Consider the following 15462-nt stretch of genomic DNA (forward strand, 5'->3'; position numbering starts at 1 on the left):
GGAATAAACTTGATCGAAAACTAATAGCAAACAATTTGAATCCCCACTGCTTCCATGCTGCGATGATGCTGCCATGGAAATAAACTGGCCGTTTTCAGACCCTTCGTTGCAACGAAGTTTACCATTTACCGACGGTTATACTTCGTAATCAAATGCAAAAAACATCAACCAACTTAATTATATTAAATGAACGTAAATTTCCTCAAATGGTGAACGCAGTTTTTCTAGGAAAGCTTTACCATTAATTGAATAATGTCTACAGTTTCGGTGTTTTTATGTTCTCATGTTTTGCAATGGCATTTTAATAATTTTAGGTCGATAACTGCAGAAGATTAAATTCGCCTCAGGGCGGTTGATATCTGCAGAAGCTAGGATTTTTCCAGGAGGGGGCCTTCATAAAGAATTAAACCGCCGACAAAAATCTCTTATCGGGGGCCTATACGGCATAATGTTTGGCCAAACATAAGATGATTTGGTCCCGAGTATGTGGTACTGTCCGCCCGCTTTGTCTTGAGTACAAGTCATCCAGATGAAAAATCAATTAAACAATTTTTTTGGTAGCTGAGCAGGAGGGGAAACGACCCCTGAAACCCCCTCTGGATCCGCGCCTCGACTTCCTTGTGAATAAAACCAATATCAATGACCAATCCCAGTATCCCTGTTTTATTTCTGTCATACAGGGTTACTGGGGTTGGTCATTGATACTGGCTTCATTCATCCACTATCAATTGTGACAAGTCCCTACAAAATGGCAGAGTAGAGTAAGACATCTATGAGCTCAAAAACAATCGCCAAAAAAAGAACAAGGGGTCTCGTGATGAAAACAATTTATTTTCCGACTAAATTAACTTGTAATATACTTCAAGAAAAGCACAAATCATACTATTGACTCTAAAATAGATATAATACATAATAATATTGAATATTAATTGTAGAAAATACAAAAATTATTGTTAAAATTTCTGGATGGATTTTTATCAAGGAAATGAAAAATCAGACGAGTTGTTGCCGAGGACGGATTTTGATTTTTTGTTTGTGTGGAACAAAAAACGTAAACAAAACATTGAAAACTGTTCAATTAGAGATCTTTGACACATCGAAAATACATCGAATAAATGTTTAAACCGAAACAAGAAAATCGATTTAAGATGTTTGAAATGCTGAAACTACGCAATAAAGATCTTTGAAAATCAGGCATGAAAACCATTTGAGTTACGCTTCAAACATACAGTAGACCAGGGAAGTGAGTAGACATTGCCTATAGCGGTAGCAGGGTTACCGGTAAAATGTTTAGGCTTTAAGACAAATATCGTGGATTATTTTAACATTAACCCTTTCAGTGCTGACTAATTAATTCTCGAAAGTGCCGCAGGTGATTAGAAAATTCGAAAAAATTCCACCCCAGTGCGTTGGATAGCAGCACACTGCTATATTGTCAACACTGCGGTGCGGTGTATTGTTAGTGCTAATAGTTGATCCACTAAGTTTCATCACAGATAAAAATTGATAACCAATTACATCAGTACACCACAGTGCAGTGTTCTAGTTAAGTGGATCACTGATTTATACACCGCACTGTGGTGTCAAAGCACTGAAACAGCCTTAACAAGCAATAGGGACAGAATATCTTTTTATCATTCTACCAGTTTGAACAGATTACCGATTAGACCGGCACTGCTCGAGTCTACTGTATATTTCACACAGTCCCGCGAGCTACTCCCCCTAATTACGGGTGATATCTACATTAATCAGCACATCTCGAGTGTAGTATCTACAGATAGCGAGGGGGGTCGGGTTGTTTGCAGTCGAATCTGCGGTGACACGATACGCGAAGGTTCAACGCAACGCTTCAACTTCCGCCTCGTCGTTTATCTGTTCATCGAGTTCTTCGTTCAATAAATCCCTAGAAAATAAAATAAATAAGCTAAAGTAGACATCTTTATTCAGGATCGGCAATTTCCTACCATTTAAAACTTCCCATAGTTTTCCCTGATTTCTCCACGTTAACACAAAATTCCCCTTGAGTGAATCAGAGAAATTTCTAGCTTTAAATGTTACAATTCATTTTTCATTGAATCGCGTATTGATAAAAATACGCATGGTCGATAACGTTATCCTAATTTCCTGGGCCCGGTTTTATAGACCGGTATTACCTTTAACCCAAGGGGCTAACTCAATTGAAAATGAATTGAGTTAGCCCCCGGGTTAAAGGTAATGCCAGTCTGTAAAACCAGCTCCTGAGTTTTCCAGGTTATTGGCAAAATTTGAATCCTCCCTGATTTTTTCTAGGTTTTTCTGATTTCCTTAGTTTTCAAGGTCAGTGGCGACGCTGTTATTGGAGAAGGGGTAACTGATAGGATCATCTGGGCGGACATCAAAGGACGGCGGTCAGCAGACTTGGTTTTGGCGTTAATGGGTTAATGGGTTTAAACTCCGTTTCTAGTTCAGGGAAATACTTACACCATGAACTCTTCATTTTGATCGGGCGAATCGAGACCTCGTCCCGGGCTGTAATCGTTAGTGATTCCCAATTCTTTATCTTCCTCGTCTAAACTGTCATCATCGGCGTCCTCTAGCCACAGTGACAACCGCGATATCTTACCATCATCTATAAAACACAGAAAACGAAAACGAAATTTTTTTAAAATTGAAAATGAACTGCAAACACCAGACATTAGACATTTTATCAGCACACTTTCAAAAACTGATCATCCACACTTCACATGTGTTCAGAACTTCACCTGAGACATTTCTAATTGTAAATGAACTACAAACACCAGACATTAGACATTTTATCAGCACACTTTCAAAAACTGATCGTCCACACTTCACATGTGTTCAGTGCTTCACCTGAGACATTTCTAATTGTAAATGAACTACAAACACCAGACATTAGACATTTTATCAGCACACTTTCAAAAACTGATCGTCCACACTTCACATGTGTTCAGTACTTCAACTGAGACATTTTTAATTGAAAATGAACTACAGACACCAGACATTAGACATTTTATCAGCACACTTTCGAAAATTGATCTTCCACACTTTATATGTGTTCAGTTCATCACCTGAGACATTTTAAATTGAAAATTAACTACAAACACCAGAAATTAGACATTATTTTTATGAACTCACATTTTAAAACTTAGCGTTAACTCACACAACAATAAGTCTGCAGGGGTGAAAGTTCCAGGCTGCGGATTAATACAAACATTAGAAATAGGTATCTAAATAGATATTTACCAGTAATATGACCGGTTTGCGAAGCTAGTTCCCATTCTAATTCGCCGAGCGTGCGGTCGTCTTGCGTCTGTTGATATCGACGAGCCGTCGACGGGCAGACGTCGTCGTCGTATTCGGTCATATCTTTACCGTCGACCACTGAAAGTGTGAAGATCATTAATTCATCTATGATCTCTTCATCCCTTTAGAGTAGTAGTAGCAGGGAGGCCACTTTCCACCGATTAAGAATTCCCTAAGTTTTCTACGTCACAACACAACACAAAATTCCCCGAGTGAATCCGAGAAAATTCCTTGGTTCGTAACAATTCATTCATTTTTCATTCAATCAGGGGTCATTTATTTATTACGTACGCATTAGGGGAGGGGGAGGGGTCAGTGCAATTGCATACTGTAATGCTTAATGTAGATGAAAAAATGGCCGATTTTGCGTAGAGGGGGAGGGGGGGTTGAAAAATCCAAATTTTATGCGTACGTAATAGATGAATGATCCCTCGAAACAACGAAACACGTGGCCGATAATGTATCCAAATTTCCATAGTTTTATAATAATAACAATAATAATAATAATTTATTAAGCCTGAATTCCATATAAAACAATACATAGACAGACATCAGCATATATGCTTAAATATGTCTTAAGACAATTTTCAAAAGGTTTCTGGTATGATTTTTTCTAGACTTTTCTGATTCCCTGAGTTTTCCAGGTTTTTCAGGTCAGTAGCGCCACCCTGTAATTGGCCCTGTGGACCAATTTAACTACCATTACAGTAAAAATGAATTAATTTCATATCCGCACCGTAAATTTAACTCATTATCGAACTAGATTCAACTGATATATTTTCACTTACTAATCATCGTCGATTCACGGCCGGACGTCGAAGATTTGTAGACGTCGTTTCTTTCGCCGGCGGCCGAGTAGCTCAACGACGACGCCGACCGGATGAAACTTTTACTCAGTCTCGGAGAATTGACGTCGCGGACGGATTTAGTCGGTGTGCGTCTGCCGACGAATGACGAGCGGCTCGCGTTCGGTTTCGGCGACGCCGGTTTGCGAGGTCTGAAAAAAATACATCCATGAGTTCGGTCAAGACTTGATGAAATCAACAAAATGGGTTTAGACTGGTCTTGGATAAAATGTACAGGTATCAATCTGAGCCTGGCTATAACCATTCAAACATTCACGATTGAAGCGTGAAAAGTGGACGATGAAAGTGTGCTGATAAAATGTCTAATGTCTGGTGTTTGTAGTTAATTTTCAATGTCTCAGGTGATGTTCTGAACACATGTGAAGTGTGGACGATCAGTTTTTAAAAGCGTACTGATAAGATGTCTGTCTGAGGGGGTGCAACAGGTTTTGACTGGTCTTCAATCTACGGCTCCCCCAACAAAATTAAAATGACTGCATATCTGATCAACTCACTGTTTGACTGTCGTTGTTTGTTCCGGTTGCCATTCTTTCGGCAGACGCGGCGTCAACGTCTCCAATTCTCGTAAATACGTCCGAGTTTCCGACGTCGATTCGACGTCTTCTTCTAAGGCGACCGAATAACTGTGACCTTGAACGTCATCAACACTCACGCAGTCACCGAGACTGCTGTCCGGGCGCCAAGCTTTCGGCGACATTTGATAAACTGAAAATAACAAAATGTCAGAATTCTTTTTCTTAAACAAGACAGTAAAACCAAGGGGGTAACACCCTCAGTAACATCTTTCATATTTTTGTTCAAATTAATCAGTTATCAACAGTAAGACCCTCAGTAACATCTTTCATATTTCTGCTCAAATTAATCAGTAATCAACAGTAAGACCCTCAGTAACATCTTTCATATTTCTGCTCAAATTAATCAGTAATCAACAGTAAGACCCTCAGTAACATCTTTCATATTTCTGCTCAAATTAATCAGTAACCAACAGTAAGACCCTCAAAAAACACCTTTCATATTTCTGCTCAAATTAATCAGTAATGAACAGTAAGAACCTCAAGAAACATCTTTCATATTTCTGCTCAAATTAATCAGTAACCAACAGTAAGACCCTCAAAAAACACCTTTCATATTTCTGCTCAAATTAATCAGTAATCAACAGTAAGAACCTCAAGAAACACCTTTCATATTATTGTTCAAATGAATAAGTAATCAACAGTAAGACCCTCAGTAACATCACTCATATTTCTGTTCAAATTAATCAGTATTCAACAGTAAGACTCTCAGTAACATCTTTCATATTTCTGCTCAAATGAATGAGTAATCAACAGTAAGACCCTGAAGACACACCCTTCATATTTCTGCTCAAATTAATCCATAATCAACAGTAAGACCCTCATTAACATCTTTCATATTTTCAAATGCATCACACAAATGAAATCAGTATTTATTGTTAGAAAATAGAATCAAATACTGAAAATCAGAAACAGTTGACAGCTATGTAAATGGTAGATAAGTCAATTGTAAATTGTTGGCAATTGTTGACTGGCATGACTGTGGATACATACGTTTAAAACTAACAGGTTGTTTCTTCGCCGCCGAATGATTGCGGCGTTCACCGCTCGGTGTTAAAGTGCGTTCAACCGGTTCGCGGATTTCTACTCCGGCCATCAGGAATTCTCCGATTCCGCTCCGATAGTTCGACGCCGCCGCGCTCGGAGCCGTCATTTTTGCGATCGCCGATAAACCGGCCGACGGCTTCTTAGTTAGAACTCCTTCGCTACAAAATAAATAAATCTCGTTAAAAAAAAACGATCAGATACATTTGTTACAAGATTCATATAAGACTGAGCCTTGTAACTGGCATGAAAAAAAGGGAATCTAAATATTCAGATGGACATTTTTCACAGATCTTGAAATTTCTATGCTCCTGCACCCCTCTTATGAGCACAACTCTTAACAGGGGTTGATTGAGGGGGTGGTCTCAGATGTCTGTAGCCCTGCCTTCCCATTGTGGTGGCAAATAGATCCGCCCCTGATTAAGAGGAGTCTCTGTTGAGGTTTACGACGGTAGGCTTCTATACTATGTCCTACATTTATAAGCTAATACAAAATTATGTCCTAGTCTTAACTCTAAATCGCAATAAACTGCTGTAAAATCTTACATTTTGATTCTAGAACTCGGCCTCGAGTTTCGCGATTGAGGTCGTGAGTTCGCCCGTGATTGAGGTCGCGAGTTTGCCCGCGATTGAGGTCGCGAGGTCCCCGTGCTGATCGATTTCGCGTGAGACCGCGGCGTCGCGCGCGGAGTCCTCGTCGTCTGCTGACCTTTACGCGATTGCGACCTCGGTGGCAGCGACGCGTTGTCGTTCGTCGACGCGATCGTTTTAGGCGCGGGGCGGTGCACGTCGCTAGCACCAGGTGGCGTCTGTGACTTAGATTCTGATTTGATTGTGGCGACGGGAACGTTCTTCGCCCGTGAAGAGACATCTGGTGTCAATCGTGAAATTTGACCATTTTCACTGGAAATAGAAATAAAGATGACCAACAATCAGTTCAATAGATGCCTATGGAACTGTAGAATACTTTTTCAAAAATTGTCATAGGATGATGTAATCGGCGGATTTATGGGGAAGCCATCTTTAATGGAAGGTTTCATACAATTAACTAGCAGTTGATGTCATAGGGGGATTTATAGGAGGCAGCCATATTTTTAGGATACATCTACTGGTATAGAATGAATGACCAGAGAATCTGATGATGTCATAGGGGGATCTAATGGGGAAATCATGTTCAGTGAAGGGTTTATAGTTCAAATCACTAGGTAGATAATTTGATGATGTCATAGGGGGATTAATAGGCCATCTTTCCTAGAAAGGTCTGTAGATCGAACCACTAGACAATTTTTAAGTTATACGGGAACAACATTCTGGTAGGATCTCTCCTCTTGCTCCTTATATATATATATATATATTTACCTCGTTTGATTCAGATCTGTATTTGATCCGTATAAATCTTCGATTTTGTATCGCGACGACGACTGATTCAATATTGAACTACCCTGAAAAACAAATAAAAAATATTCCCAATAAATGTAGCAGGAAAGTTGATACGATTCCAATTTATAGGAAGAAATCGAAGTGCGGAAAACTGAGTAACTACTAGCGACATCTGGCGACACCACTGCAATAGTTAATATCCTACTGCACACTAGCGACACCTGGTGGATCCTCCCTTATCACAAGTGGAATCCTCTATATTGCAGCAGTATCTGGTGCCCTACTGCACACTAGCGACACCTGGTGGATCCTCATTTGCCACAAGCAGAATCTTGTATTGCCGCAGAATCTTGTATTGTCTACTGTCTCGCAACAACTGGAATCCTCAATTGCCGCAGTAGTTGATGATCTACTGCACACTAGCGACACCTGGTGGATCCTCAGTTGCAACAAGTGAAATCCTCTATTGCCGCAGTAGTCGATGATCTACTGCACACTAGCGACACCTGGTGGATCCTCACTTGCAACAAGTGAAATCCTCTATTGCCGCAATATAGTTAATGTCCTACTGCACACTAGCGACACCTGGTTGAATCCACTATTGCCGCAGATATTTGTATTGTGAACTTACTAGTGTATTTTGTAGTTCTATGACTGATAATTGTGAATCAGTAGATTGTGATCTTTGCTGCTGTTGGTCCTGACAGCAGACGGCAGTTTCGTGGAGAGAACGGAAATCTACTCGTTCGTCATTCTGCGTGAGTAACACTAAATCTAGGAGAGGAAAGTATCAACTAATCTCAAACATATCGATTCGACGAATCTACGCGGTTCGATTCTATTCCCGTAAATTCAACGACGGAATCAATTTTTCGCTTACCCGTATTTTCCCGCGACGCGTACGATGATTTCGACTCGGACCAGTCGATACCGGCGCACTCCGGTGGCAGCGACGCCAACTCGGTGCGTCGGTTTTGTTTCAGTAATAGGCGGTCGGCGTACGATATGTTCGGATTGTGAAATACTATTTCGTCGTCGCGTCGACGTCTCGGCGAGGATGACGTCTGCTCGGTGTTACAACCTTCGTCTATACTCACTACTACAACGAATAGTTCCGCAAACGTTTAACCCTTTCGGTGCATCTACATCACAGTGCGATGTATAAATCGGTGGATTTGGCTAGTACACCGCTAGTACATTATGGTGTATTGGTTTAATAAGTAATCCTAAATAAGTTCCTACCAATAGCAACGGCTAATTCAATTTTTTGCAACCGAAATATATGGCCCGAGTAAAAGTGCTAATATGGTGCAGCACGCCATACAGAGGTATTTATTGTTTAGCAGAAGACTGTCTGCTTTCATTATAAGTAGCCACTGAAGTAGCCATGTCTATAGATCAAATCACAAACAGGCAATTTGATGTCATAGGGGGATTTAAAAGGAAGTAGCCATGTTTATAGATCAAATCACAAGCAGGCAATTCGATGATGTCATAGGGGTAATCAATAGAAGTGGCCATGTCTATAGATCAAATCACAAACAGGCAATTTGATGATGTCATAGGGAGATTTAAAAGGAAGTAGCCATGTCTATAGATCAAATCGAAAACAGGCAATTCGATGATGTCATAGGAGGATTTACAGGAAACAGCCATATTCAGTTTTAACAACTCACCGGGTGATTTAACAGGTGAAGCGACTCGGCGGTGAGGGGGGACAGTCCGTTGATCTTGTTTTCGACCCGCCCCGCGCCATTCGGCGATGGCGCGTTGAAAATCAGCGGCGCTTTCCTGTTCGTTATAACCGGGTCCGTCCCACAACGACCCACCGGTAAAACCATTCTATAGAAAAACACAAAAAATTTACACATTCGTAATAGACATTCTTCAACTTATCTATGAAAAGTATCTAAATCTTAGATCTCAGAATTCATTGGATCGCCTTTGAAACTGATGTATGCAATTGAGTTCTGGGGCCAGTATCACGAAAAAGTTCAACTCAAATTTTTGATTAAATTTCTATTTGGTTGAATCACATTGTCACCTACAAATTGAATTAAAACGATTTTAGGATAAGCTTAAACCATTTTATGAAATTGAAGCCCGCCGTGAATTAAGTACGGTAAGCATAATTATGCTGATTTTCAAGGCCGAATCTACAATGGGTTTAAGTAAAGACTGGCAACACAAAAGAGGCGTATGTAAATGGCTGAAGTCAATCGCTGGGGCTGGATTTACAAACTGGCTTAAAATCTAACCTGGGGTTCATTCAATTGACTCGAGCTAGTAGTTTATTCGATGGTCTTACTTCAACCTAATACCGGTAGTCATCAATAAATATTCAGTTATTTATTCATTCTTAGCGTGCAGGGATTTCCTATATTTTTGTTACAACATGGACTCAGAGTGTCTCAGTAATGGTTATTGTGAAGACAATATTTACCTGTTGAGTTTCAATTGAAGTTTGTTGTTTATTGTTAGACGTCTGCTGATGATTAGATTGCTTCTGCTGCTGCTGCGTCGATGGAGGGTAAACTCTCTGACTATTGTACTCGATGTGTAACTGAACGTCGGAACATTTCACAGCTGTCAAATCAGAATTGCCATCATCGCCACTGCGGTGGTTGCCATTTTCTGCTGAGGACCGAGGCGTTTTAACGCGAGGTCCATTTGCCTGTAAACAGATACAATAGACTGGTTACGATGCTATTAATTAAATCAACTACTGCAGCTATAAAGGATTCTGCTTGTGGCAAGTGAGGATCCACCAGGTGTCGCTAGTGTGCAATAGGGCATCAACTACTGTGGCAGTAGAGGATACCACTTGTGGCAAGTGAGGATCCACCAGGTGTCGCTAGTGTGCAGTGGGACATCAATTACTGTGACAGTAGAGGATTGCACTTATGGCAAGTGAGGATCCACCAGGTGTTGCTAGTGTGCAGTGGGACATCAATTACTGTGACAGTAGAAGATTCCACTTGTGGCAAGTGAGGATCCATCAGGTGTCGCTAGTGTGCAGTGGGACATCAATTACTGTGACAGTAGAGGATACCACTTGCGGCAAGTGAGGATCCACCAGGTGTCGCTAGTGTGCAGTGGGACATCAATTACTGTGACAGTAGAGGATACCACTTGCGGCAAGTGAGGATCCACCAGGTGTCGCTAGTGTGGAGTAGGACATCAACTACTGTGACAGTAGAGGATTCCACTTGTGGCAAGTGAGGATCCATCAGGTGTCGCTAGTGTGCAGTGGGACATCAATTACTGTGACAGTAGAGGATACCACTTGTGGCAAGTAAGGATCCACCAGGTGTCGCTAGTGTGCAGTAGGACATCAACTACTGCAGCAATAAATTTCATTTGTGGCAAGTGAGGATCGAAAAAAACCTATTTGCCCCGAGCAACTTTAAGTCATGGCATTTGGTGGTAGGTAAGCTAATTTACATGCAAGAATTGAGGCACTTACATGGAGCGGAATGGACCGATGCTTACGCAGCGCCCCCTTCAGGTGAAACGAAGCGAAACATGCGCTGCAATATTCTTCGGAACATTCTTGACAAACCTGAAAACAGAGGAAAAAATTTCGGGAATTTTCCGTAACGAAAACTTTTACGCCGAATAAAGGTAGAATCATTCCCTGAACTTACCACCGCTGCCCCCTTGCGCTCGCACTGCCCACATTTTGGGCCCTTGATTTTATTTTTCGGAGGCGAAGGGTCCATTTGGGCGATGTGGGCGAACGTGCCCGGCTGGGCCGGCGCTGTCTTCTTCAGCGGTTTCACTACAATGAAAATACGAATCAAGATCAGATAATTGTTTTATTCTCAAAAACTGAAGTGTAGGTAGATTTTCCTTCCTAGGTTCCTTTTCCTCATTTCAGTCACCGAAATATGAATTAAGGGCAAGTAATTTAGAATTTCTCCAAAAGATTTAAAGTAAATTTCTAAATCTAACACCCAACTCACCATTTTTTTCATCCTTCAAGATCTTTATTTTTACCGCTTTATTAGACTGAAATCAAATTAACAAAAAAAATAGAGAAAATAGAAATATTTATCCGAAAAAAAAATCCAAAAAAAACTGACAAAACATCATACAAACATTTAAAGAAAAAATGCACAAAATTTCGGCTTTTAACGAGGTGGTTTAGAATTCACAACAAGGAGAACACCGACCTTTTTCTCTTTGTTCAGGACATTTTTCGGATGGTTCGCCAGAGGACCCGGTTTTCCCGCCGACCAAAACATGCCGCCTTGTTTCCTGAATTCGAGAAAAGGAAAAAGATTTTAAATGTTTTCGATAATTTTCTTTTTGTGCGATCGAACTGATCCCGATTCCGACTTACTCCCGTTCCTCTTTTTCACGAGTCATGGCGATCTTCAATTCCATCAGCCGTTGCTCCAAGCGGTTCGTGTCGTCCTCCAGTTTCGCCGTTTCGCTTTTAGAATGGCGCACATTTCTAGAAAAAAAAAAAAGGAAAAACAATTCATACCGAATGCAAAAAATAAATCTCCAAATTTCGCAAATTCGAAAATAACGTTTTATTCGCAAACACTTACTGGACTTTAAGTTTCATGGAGAAATCTTCTTTACGCGTTGAAAAATTGTTGAACCCAGACATAATTTTGTTCTTCCTAAAAAAGGAATTTTTCAGAAAATAATAAAATTGATCAGAAAAACTATTCAGAACCTAGTTTCGGTTACCCTCCTAAAAATCCTCTACACCTACGATATACAAGTGAATTACGGTATACAATCCGCGATTCCGATGTACCCTATTACGCATGCTCGTACTTTGAATGCAAAATGGCGGCTTTTTCAATTGGATTCAGGGTCTAGAGGGTCCAGAGGTTAGGGTCCGGGGGGTTAGGGTCCAGAGGGTCCGAAGAGATAGGATTAGGGTAAGGTGAGGTACTATATCTTGTTAAAACATTCGGTTGGTTTTCAGCGAGCTCGGTGATCTAGTGGGACGACGCTGCGCTAGTTATTTACTGGCCCGGGTTTCGAGTCTCGCTCTATCTGCTCTATTTTCTCTAACTCTGTTCTCCACACTTTCCTTGAATTTTCGCGCACCTCAGTGCGCATGCGCGGCGGAAATCAGCCAATCAGCGACGATGTACGGTAAAATAGGCGGAAATAAACATTCTGCCTCTGCTATATACCGTAAAATATTCATCAACATGCTTCTTAAAATCTCCGAAGAAATCTTTGAATCTGGTAATTTTTTCCCCCAAAAAAAATTTCACTTAGGCCTACCCTGGTTTATTTGTCTAAATTCGAAACAATGCGACTTATTTTTAGACAAATATGAAATAGTTTTCGTATATGGACGGGTTTTTGCCAGACTAACTGACAGATTTTTATGACATTTTTGATTAGGATGAATTTCAGACTTTTTCGCAGATTTATACAGAAATCAACCGATCCAAAATGGCAATCTAAAATCTTACTTAGTTTCTCTAATAACTGGATACAAGTCTACGGCGCGTATCCTAGAGATTTTTGGCGAAATTCGACATTTTGGGCGGTTGTCAACCCAAACAAATCAAAATATTTATTTCCGGGTTCCGAAGACCGGGAGGTGCTGCCGCCTACCGTGACAAATACAAATGCAAATAATCTTTATTGAACCGAGCAATACAAGATCGCCGGGCCTTCGGAATGATGACATTGTGATCATAGAGTAAGAAATTTCAAAAATTATCTAATTTATTGATAATAAGACACGCATTTAGCCACCACCTGTTCAATAAGCTTTCGGTGGTGAGTAGAGTTTCATGTCCGGGTTCAAGTATCAGCAAGCCACGCGGGAGCCAGTCTCGGAGACTCCCCAGAGCGGAACCGGGTACATGGACGATCAGATGCCTCACCATTCGCTATTGATCATATTGGTGGCCCTAAAATAGATTTTAAATGACAACATAAACCGTGTCTTTGGGCCTCAGGTGGTGGATGCTTTGACTTTCTCTTTTATTTTCTGCCAATCTTAAATTTCTTTTTTTCACGCGCATGTAACATCAAATCTTTATAGACAAACAGTTAAAGAATTGTGAAAAAAAATTAGAAAAAATGCTGTCAAAGCACACAGCTATTCCATTAAGAATCGTGTCCGTTGTGTTGTTGACCATGACTTACTGAAGCACAACGGTATTTATTTTCGCACACGACAATTTAGTTCAAATACGAGAAAAAAACCTTTCATGATACAGGTTAAAACATGATGCATACGTCTTTTTTTGAGATAGAAAAATCTGCTGATGAGTTTTTAACTTAGTTTAATGCTCTCATTGCAAAATTTGCTGCTTCTCCTCATCGCCATGATCAGTCGTGACCAAGCAGGCAATGTCCGATGTACGACGTCGGATTTTGGTAACGTCACGACATTATCAAAAAGTGCCGAATTGTCCCGTCGTAAGTGACGCAAGACCGACGTCACGACATTGAAAATTATTTTTCAACATCTTTCTGCATACCCGGTAACTTCTGCACCGTAATTTCAGTTAACGTTGAGTCTTGAGTTGTGTCGTAATCAATGAATCAACCAAAATCCGGAAAAGAAATAACTCTGACCCATTTCGGGGACCGCGCGGTAAAATCAGTCCGAGGTAAACGAACTCCGAGTGATTGCGGATCGAAAATTACGTCAGGAGACGAGAATACTTTTTCGAACAAAGATCGAGTAAGGCGAGGTTTCTCTTCAGAAAGGTATCATACGTTTAATGAACGTCCAAGGAAAACGTAAAGAATAAATTATTGTTCTGTTATTTTGGTCGAGTCATAAACCAGAGTTCCCGCTGTAAGCCTTTTTGACCAGGTTCCAGTTTCACGAAAAAGTTAAACTCAAATTCAAATTTTTGTTGTAATTGCCATTGGTTACTTCATGTTTTCAATGAGGACAATAATTCAAACTTAACCATTTTAAGCTTAAACTTGTTCATGAAACCGAATCCAGGCCCCGATATATATAGTTTGTCCGTAAAGTTAATGATTCTGGAAAGGACTAACTCGCTCCCGACTAAAGGCCATCGCTGATCCATACGTAGTCCGTTACATTCCAAGTCCAAAATTGGTCCGAGTTCAAAATCTTAAGACTGGTTTTAAGTTGTTACGGAACAAAGATGGCAAGAATAAGTCTTGAAAAGTCTTTAAATCGTCTTAAACTACTCGACTGCGTAGTTGGACCAAGGGGCCAGTAATTCAAAGGTTGGTTACGTCTTGGTGTAATCATTTGACAAGCGTTGACTTGAGGTGAAATAAAATGATTAGGTAATCACTTTGGCATTCATCCAATGTTTAACCTAAACGAACTCCCGAGCTCCTGGACAATTTCAGTATAGCCATGAATTTATCTACTATGTCATGAGGGCGGATCCAGGAATTTTGAATAACGGCCGAAAAAATCCGGGGCCTAGTCGTACACGTGTACTTGGTACATGAACGCGACACCTTTTTGGGCCCCAGAGGAAATTGTTTAAAAGTAGATTATTTTTAATAAGAGGGGTTGCGCACAGGAGGAATAGAAATTGACCATTTTCTAAGCATCTAGAGTGATTCTAGAACAAAATTACCGGCAAGAATTTGCCACTGTATGTAAGTGTTTACTTTCATAAGCCAGGTTGTGAATATGTTATCTAACTGATTCTATCGTTTGTATCGTTTTCTCTTCTCATTCTAGCGAGTGCGGCATCGATGATCGGTCACCAGGGGGCGCCACGTTATCCAGATGGTTTTAGTGATTAAGACATCCGATAACTGGTTATTTGTTCGTATTTCTACAGCGGATTTTCATACAGAAATATTCACGAATTTCTCGTCCTAATAAAAGATATACGTAAAAATTTACCAAATAATTACAAACTTGAAACTGAGCAAAAATGTCATACAAAAAATCTGTCTGTTCCGGTGAGATCGGTAAAAATATGGTAATAGTGGATGGAAGTGTAAATATTGCGAATGCGAGTGAAACTGTTACAAGCATTATTGTCGTACGTTTTGATTTTGTCGTTTTCTGATCGGACGAAACCAGTTTTGAACCTCTGAATAACTGAATTATTATAACAGAATTTGATGTCATGATAAAAGTCAATGGTACAAGATAAGAGTGAATGACAAATATGGTGAAATATCTTATTTGGTCAAATAATTCATAGTAACACCCGAAAGACTGGTCGGTAAAATGTATCGACAAAGCCGGTGATAGATATATCAGCAGTATATTTACTGCAGTAATTATCAATATAACAAATCTAGCGAATCTCGGTGTACATATCAAACGAGATGTGAACGGGAAGAGCACA

At 40.3% G+C, this 15462-nt stretch overlaps 1 protein-coding gene across 1 annotated transcript; it reads right to left on the reverse strand.

The window, feature by feature from the left end:
* Positions 1-844: 844 nt before the first annotated feature.
* On the reverse strand, positions 845-12729 carry LOC141910916 (uncharacterized). Its single transcript, XM_074801808.1, has 19 exons — positions 12616-12729; positions 11725-11799; positions 11511-11624; positions 11341-11425; positions 11131-11176; positions 10813-10946; positions 10632-10727; positions 9609-9839; positions 8842-9007; positions 8046-8264; positions 7797-7939; positions 7145-7227; positions 6332-6688; positions 5735-5946; positions 4664-4874; positions 4092-4300; positions 3244-3381; positions 2461-2608; positions 845-1903 (listed from the first exon to the last, which is right to left on the reverse strand). The coding sequence occupies exons 2-19, from the start codon at positions 11784-11786 to the stop codon at positions 1837-1839; spliced, it is 2721 nt and encodes a 906-aa protein (XP_074657909.1). The 5' UTR covers positions 11787-11799; positions 12616-12729; the 3' UTR covers positions 845-1836.
* Positions 12730-15462: the final 2733 nt, after the last annotated feature.

The sequence above is a fragment of the Tubulanus polymorphus genome, chromosome 9, assembly GCF_964204645.1.
Source record: "Tubulanus polymorphus chromosome 9, tnTubPoly1.2, whole genome shotgun sequence".
NCBI lineage: Eukaryota > Metazoa > Nemertea > Palaeonemertea > Tubulaniformes > Tubulanidae > Tubulanus > Tubulanus polymorphus.

What these genes read in the sequence shown, in the direction of transcription:
- LOC141910916 (XM_074801808.1), bottom strand. Translation starts at nt 11,786, where the DNA reads ATGTCTGGGTTCAACAATTTTTCAACGCGTAAAGAAGATTTCTCCATG. An exon ending in TCCTGAACAAAGAGAAAAAG is followed by an intron (nt 11,177 to 11,340) that starts GTCGGTGTTCTC and finishes ATTTGATTTCAG; the next exon opens with TCTAATAAAGCGGTAAAAAT. An exon ending in CCGTGAATCGACGATGATTA is followed by an intron (nt 3,382 to 4,091) that starts GTAAGTGAAAAT and finishes TCACACTTTCAG; the next exon opens with TGGTCGACGGTAAAGATATG.